Consider the following 7,643-nt stretch of genomic DNA (forward strand, 5'->3'; position numbering starts at 1 on the left):
TGGTAATTGGCCACGTGGTATATGAAGGACCCCTTACAGAAATCCTCTGTTCCAACTCAGATTTATATTTCTTTACGACATTTCCTGTTATAATTCAGAAATATAGTAACTACCTTTTTATAAAATTTAAAAGAGGGATGTTACGCATTCTGGTGCATTTTTATTTTTTTAAAAATGAAAGAATTTTTAAATTCAAACAAATTCCACTACTGAACAAAAATTTCTTTAAATACGGCGAATAAAGTTGAACCGTGCTAAATTCATTTTTCTATTAAATTAGGGATTTGTAAAAAATCGTCTTTTCTCGCTTTTTACACCTATTTCAGTGAGGAAAATTAAAGTTTTGACATTTTTACCCAAAAATGAGATACTTCAATGTATTCGAATGTTTCAAAATTGAAAACAATTTAAACTTCATTCATAAATTATACTCGAAAAATATTCCATTTTTTAGTCATTCGATAGTCATTTATATAGTATTTGGACAATATTACAAATGTTATTTTTCCTGTTCACTAATTTTATTTTTTTTTAAACAAGTGAAACTTTTATAGATTTTAGATGACATTCTTAACGAATTACGAAAACCTAATTCATTAATAAACGCAGGAAAATCTAAATAGTGCTAATTCCATTGCCATTTCCATGTTTGTTTTTTCTGTAAAACTGGTTTTATTGGATGTTAGCACCGTCTCAAACGAATCGCGAATCATTTTTCATAAGCATCAGGGTCCACACGTCCTCATACACGTATCTCCCACCTCCAATATAATCCTATTCAAAGGAATAATTGTAAACAAAAATAGCAAAATATTATAGAGAAATATATATTATTGTTTTATTACCAATATTTATTTACGAATTATATAATTAAAAACCTGGATAATTCATAGCTGAAACAACATGACAGAATACATATAATTTTTTACTTAAAATCAAACTTTAAAATTAAGGAAATATTAAATGATTCATAATGCCATTACAGCAGAGTGTCAAGAGAAATTTCTTTTTCAAATTTTTGGCGAATTTTCGAATTTCCCGGATCGAAATGAACGTTTTTCCAGTTTTCTCTTGTTATATATGTCTCTCCATTTCGCACGTTCTTCTTAGTTCCAAAAGTACCAAAAGATACAAGACAAGTTGAAAAAATTTATATTATTTTGAAAGTATAGGTACTAATAAGATTTTCATTATTTCTAAATCAATATTTAAGACAGGGCGAGAGAAACATTTAAAAATTGGTACGACTTATTTGTTCCAAGTTGAGATCTTGTTCAAATCCATTGAAAAATTAGCTTAGTTTTGTGAAAACGTCGATTAAATTCGATTGTTATTGTCATTTGATATAATACTTCTTCCTATTGTTATAACTCCAAAACTTGTGAAGAACATATTTAATATCAAATACTCGCTCTTTAAATTAATGATCACTCAAAACGAAACATGCAAAAAGCATAACAAAATTTTGTTTTAATAATTGGAAACTTCCACCTTGCATGCGCTGATTATAAATAGCATAAAATTACTGAAATAACAACTCATACAAAAAAAAAGTAAAATTTGTAAAAGAAAAGTCGAATAAAAAATTCTTCAGAATTAATAAATACTTTGATGATTGCAAAAACATGAAAAAAATTTATTAGAAGAACGTATAATCTCGACCTCGTTGAATTTGCAATTTTTTACCCTAAAACTGATAATTTTAAGAGAGACTAGCCTATGGACTGGGCATTTTGGAAATAAGAATTTCAATTCAAAAATCCAAATAGTTAAACAAATGTAGTAAATTTCCTATTAAAACTTTATAAACCATTTACATTTTTTATTCAATTCCAACTCGTTATTCAAATATTTTGTTTAGTCTAAAACATTGTATTTTTAACCTGTGCAATTGTTTACGAAAAACAAGCAATCATAAATAGAATGTTCAACACTTAACGATTTTAAACTGAAATGTTTCCAATAAAAAGCCTTAAATCGTTGAAATTTCAAACTGCTAAATTTAAACATTAAACGTTATAATTTTAATTGTTTCATTTTGTTAAATTTTTAGCTTGTAATGAACATTTTTAATGTTGATGTATAAATATCTACGAAACAATTATTGATATCTAGCGAATTTAATTCAAAATAATATAAATTTTAATTCAATTTCGAAATTCAATATCGTTCCATTTTCAATTTTCGAACTGAAATTGCTTCTAAATAATATAATTTTCACCATTTAGAAATATATTGATTCATTCATTAACTTACAGCATTGAAAATGATAACGTGGCTTTATTTTTGAGCACGCCAGAGCAAAAGAAAGACTCCTCAGAGTTGTGAGGAAACACAGGACAAGTATCTTTAGAAAGAGAAAGTCTTACGCAGAATGCCTGAAGAGTAAGACAGCGCAAGGCTAGTTATCTCCCATTTCCTCGCGACTATGAGAAATCTTTTCTTTTGCTCTGACGTGTTCATTCTATAATCAGAAGTCTTTCAACTGTTCCATTTATAAAAGTTAAAAATGTCAAAACGCGACATTTCACGGCATTTCATTTAATATTATTTACAATGTTTATGGCATCCATTTTATACATGTAAATCATTCGGTGTTTTAAAAAAATGTAAATCAATGATTAGACTTAAAAATTCAGAAAAATGTCCTTTAAGTAGTTCAATTTGCAATTTATTATGTATTTGAGTACTTTCAATTACAAAATTGTTAGCTTTTAGCGTTCGAATTTTGTAATTTTAATGTCTGGAAAATTCCATTGTGATCCAAGAGTAAACCGTGAAATGACAGGGATTTTTTTCTTTTTCCATTGCATCAGACCACTGTAAAAACTTAGAACCATAATACGATCCGCAATTTACGAGAAATCATGACAAGTTCTTTTTCCTAAATGCCATGTTTATAAATAAAAAATCGACAAAAAATAGCAAAAAAAAACACACTAGACATTTCTCTGGTTTTACTTTCATACTGCCTTCAGTAATTTTACGTAGAAAATAAAAATTTCTAATTTGAATTTATGACCACAGATTTTCCGGAACTGCTAAAGAATTCCTGAAATTTTCCCAAATTTTTTTTGTTGCACCAAAATCCCGGTAAATTCCCAGTTTTCCTGGGTACATGCCACAAATATATTTACCAGACACCCTGAAACTTTAATCTCTAACTTTTCCCTGGCACAATAATTTTAATTTTCGTCTTCAGAAACGTAACGCGGTTGGGGATCTCGCTGGTTCAATTGAGGTCCGCGATGCACAGGTGAACCATTATTTTCAATTTGTCTTCGCAGGGGTTCGTAACGTGGTTGGGTAACTCTCTGGGTCATCTGAGGTCTATGGTGCACAGGTGAACCATTATTCTCAATGTGTCTTCGCAGGGGCTGGTTACGTGGTTGAGCAGCTCTCTCGTTCATTTGAGGTCCACGGTGCACAGGTGATCCATCATTATCATTCTCTCTTCGTAAGGGCTCGACTCTTTCTTTTCGGGGAAAAATCGCTGGTGTACTTTCTATTGCACACGAAGTACTTTTTGGAATCGCTGAAGTGCTGGGTTGGGCAGTCTCTACTGGGCGAATTAGCAGTTCACCCTTTTCTGGAAGTGAAACTCTTTCAGTTTTGTCTGTTAGTTCATATCCCTGATGCAAACTGCTGAAACGCCCAACTTTTCTGACCCCCTCTTCTGAGGTTAATAAAACAGTATCAGCAGAATTTTCTGATTCCAAACTATAATTTCCAATGAGAGAGTCATCTTCTAACTCACCTGGAAAATAATTGCGATATAAATGAACAATTACATTACTTGATGTCACCCTTATAGCAATAAAATATAACGGGATATCCCATTTGATCCCATTTATCTCCCATTTTGTCCCAAGAATATCCCAGGTATAACCGGTCGGATATCCCGCAAAGGATATCCGAACATTTGAATATCCCAGAAACTTCCTAGGGATATCCTGGGGTTATCCCTTAGGACAACCTGGGAGATACATGGGATCAAATGGGATATCCCGGTATATCATATTGTTGTAAGGTAATTCTGACGTGTTAAATAAAACGTAAAGAAAGTGACATTGTCGTTTACATGGGCTTTACTCCATTGATAGATAGAACAGGGTGGCTGCTGGACCAGAAAACCCGTATATGTCCGAGAATCTTTTTAGAACGTGAAAACCCGGAAAATGACAGTGAATTTATTTTTTCACCGGGAATTTGAGCAATATTTAGAAGAAAAATCAGCCCGCTTCACGGGCACATCCTCATCATCCGCTATGCGCGCGATTCGATTCGCTCACAAGTTTGAGCGCGCTTGAAGGCGCGCGTCTGTTGAATTTAGCGCTTCGCGCTCGATATTGGTTTATCTCGCGCTTTGTGCTCGGATATTTATTCTTTGCAATTGGAATACTTGAATAAAACTCTATCAAAAAGATTTCTTTTGGATAGCAGTATTTATATGCGTCTTCAAATTCTGAATTGTCTACTTAATTAAGTATAGTCAAAAATAAGTTTCTCAAAGCTTTGTAGGCTTTGAGGTACATACTCTCATCTCTTTGAATGTTTTAATTTAAAATTAAGTCTTTGTAAATCAAAAGAAAAAACTGGCTTAAACAGTTCGAATATAACATGCTGTGACCGTGAAACCTTTGTGTGACATAGGAAACACCTAGAAATGACCCACGATTTTTGTCCTCGTTTAAAACGGCCACCCTGTATGAGAAATGATTTATAATCACAAAGTCAATTAGTTCAAGCTTTTCTCAAATACGTCTGTACTGTCATAATTATTCTTTATAATAAGGTAATTGCTATATACTTGATACACCTACCGTTTCTATCTTCTTGTAACATTTCTAAATCCAATGTTTTTTTTTTCATTTATACCAGAAGAGATTGACTCATCAGATTCAAACAGATTTTTTCTGCTTCTCATCAAACTGTCTTCCTTCTCTTGAAAAGCATCCTCGCCGGTAAACAATTTTCTCCTTGCGTTTCCTTTCTGAACATTTCCCAAAACACAATGATAATAAATATATCTTGCTGATGATTATTTTTATTTTACTTTCTACAAGTTAAAAATATTTGAGCAAATAATCGTTAAACTTACTTCCTTCGGTGCAACGTTCTTTCGCTCAGCACTATTTGAGCAAAAACTGGTCATTCTTTTGTTTGGGAATCTTAATCTTTTTACGTTGTTTTTTTGTTCAATGTCCTCGATGCTAGCTGAAAATTGACAGAAAAAACTATGAAATACTTTATACATACCTTAATCTAGCATGGTGGCAACTGACTGGGAAAACCGAGAATTTGGTCAAAACCTTGAATTGGTCAAAACTAAGAATTAAGTTTGCATTGATTTTCTGTTGGTAAAAATAGATATTATCTTCTCCGAAAGAAAATTATTCTTCCATTTATGCTCGGCGTTAGAAGCAAAAATTATTTCATACTCAGAAACTAAAAATAATTTAGATTTACTTCTAAATCGTAAAGCACTCACTTACAATTAAATATTTCCAGATTAAAACTTAAAAAATGACGACAATTTTAAATAGAAGGGATTTCAGAATTAAACTTTATACATATTGAAGCTGACTCCTTTGAAATCAAACAAATATACCGCGGAGGCACTTACTGAAAATTATCACGTTTTTTCTTACAGTAACAAACATTAAATACTCTCAGATTAGAAGTTGCTAATTTTTTTAATTTTCTCTCAATTTAAAAAAATTACGTTTTTTCATTTCATATTAAAAAAATTTTTCTATCAATTTAATTGGTATATTTCGAACGATATAATATTAAGTATTTTGAGTATGAAAAATTCGATGTTCGAATATGTTCGAAATTTAAAACAAATTTGAAATTAATTAATATTAATTATATAATTAATGTTGTTGGATTTTTATGTTAAATCCAAATAGCCTAAATTCTTAATTTTCGAATAATCTCGGTCATTTACATTAAAAACTCCTAATTTTTAACGTCAAATTTTGCATTATAAACCCGAAAAACCTTTTAGTTTGACTACGAAAAGCGGGAAATAGCCGCGAGTGTTCTTCTCATGTCTAATAAAGAAAGGTAATTTTATTATTCTTTCTCCAAATCCCGTGAGGAAATAGCCCCGGGTTAGCCCTGGTACAACAAGGTTTCTGGTCGGGGACTGACCGGGCTATGTTTGTTTTTTAAGAGCCTAGCCGTGCGCTGGACGGAGACTCGCTACGCAAAATTTATGTCAAAACCCCAGTCGGGGGCTGACTAGGCTCTAATCTGACAAGTCTTATGGTCGAATGCTTAGGCAGCAGCTGCGCAGGCGCTGATTGGCAATAATAACATTGTTAAACTTTGTTTATAACTTACATACTTTCTCAGATTTCATTAAGAAATTGATGCGTATACCTGCACGGATGTTCCACGCGTGAATATCTTTTTGACACCACAAATTTTAAGGTTTCATGACTTCAGACTTACAAACAATGCATTTTATGACGAAAATTCGATGACACCTTTTGAAATTCAAACTTTTTTTTTAAATTCTAAATTCCATCTTTATGAAAAATTTCAAATGTTGAAAAAAAATTTACATTTTATATCAATCTTAAACGTTGTGGGGAGATTACGATATCCGTGGCGAAAAAGTTTTATTGTGGATTCCTATAGGATTTTTTGTGAGAAACACGAACATGATAGATTTAAATCGATATCTCGTATACATTTCGAGATATCGATTTTTTATGTTAAAATTATTAAATTCTTTTTTTTTGTAAAAAATAATTTCTGAATATGAATTTCGACGGGATTTTTTGCAAGAAATGTGTATCTGCAATTTTTAAATCGATATCTCGAATAATTTTCGAGATATCAATCTTTATGTAAAAATACTTAACTTTTATTTATTATTTATCTTATTTTTTAAATGTATTCCGGTAGAATTTTTTGCGAGAAAAACGAATCTGAATTCTTCAAATCGATATCTCTTATAGTTTTCGAGATATCGAAGGCACCCCTGAGACTGGTCACAGAAATAATATAAGATCACACCTCTGCCCCTGTTCCAACGCCCCGTGGTGGGCGGGAAGGCACTCCTGTGACTGCTTATAGAAATAATGTAAGATTACACCTCTGCCCCTTTTCCAACGCCCCGTGGGGGCGGGAAGGCATCCCACTGACTGTTCATAGAAATAAATTAGGATTACACCCCTGCCCCTTTTCCAACGCTCCGTGTAGGAGGGGGGGGGGCACACCTCTGACTGGTTATAGAAATAATGTAAGATCACACCCCTGTCCCTTTTCGAGCACCCTGTGGGGGCCGGAAGGCACCCCTGTGACTGGTCATAGAAATAATGTAAGATCACACCCCTGCCCTTTTTCCAACGCTCGTTGGGGGCGAGGCATCCCTCTAAATGGTTATAGAAATAATGTAAGATGGCACCCCTGACCTTTTTCCAACGCTCCTTGGGGGGTTGGAAGGCACCCCTCTGACTGGTCATAGAAATAATGTAAGATCACATCCCTGCCCTTTTTCTAGCTCCTCGTGTGGAGCGGGAAGGCACCCCTGTGACTGGTTATAGAAATAATATAAGATCACACCTCTGCCCCCGTTCCAATGCCCCGTGGGGGCGCGAAGGCGCTCCTGTGACTGGTTAGAGAAA

The 7,643-nt window shown here is 33.2% G+C and overlaps 1 protein-coding gene across 3 annotated transcripts in view; it reads right to left on the reverse strand.

Annotated features, from left to right (window-relative positions):
- Nucleotides 1-2,666: 2,666 nt before the first annotated feature.
- Nucleotides 2,667-7,643, reverse strand: part of LOC117176213 — a 74,874-nt gene continuing 69,897 nt past the window's right edge. For all 3 annotated transcript variants that reach the window (XM_033366347.1, XM_033366346.1, XM_033366345.1), the window contains 3 exons: nucleotides 5,102-5,217; nucleotides 4,824-4,993; nucleotides 2,667-3,757 (listed from right to left, as the gene is read on the reverse strand). In XM_033366347.1, coding sequence (XP_033222238.1) covers nucleotides 3,186-3,757; nucleotides 4,824-4,872 — 621 coding nt within the window. In that variant the 5' untranslated portion in view covers nucleotides 4,873-4,993; nucleotides 5,102-5,217 and the 3' untranslated portion in view covers nucleotides 2,667-3,185. The remainder of the gene's footprint in view (nucleotides 3,758-4,823; nucleotides 4,994-5,101; nucleotides 5,218-7,643) is intronic.

The sequence above is a fragment of the Belonocnema kinseyi genome, chromosome 7 (assembly GCF_010883055.1).
Source record: "Belonocnema kinseyi isolate 2016_QV_RU_SX_M_011 chromosome 7, B_treatae_v1, whole genome shotgun sequence".
NCBI classification, from domain to species: domain Eukaryota; kingdom Metazoa; phylum Arthropoda; class Insecta; order Hymenoptera; family Cynipidae; genus Belonocnema; species Belonocnema kinseyi.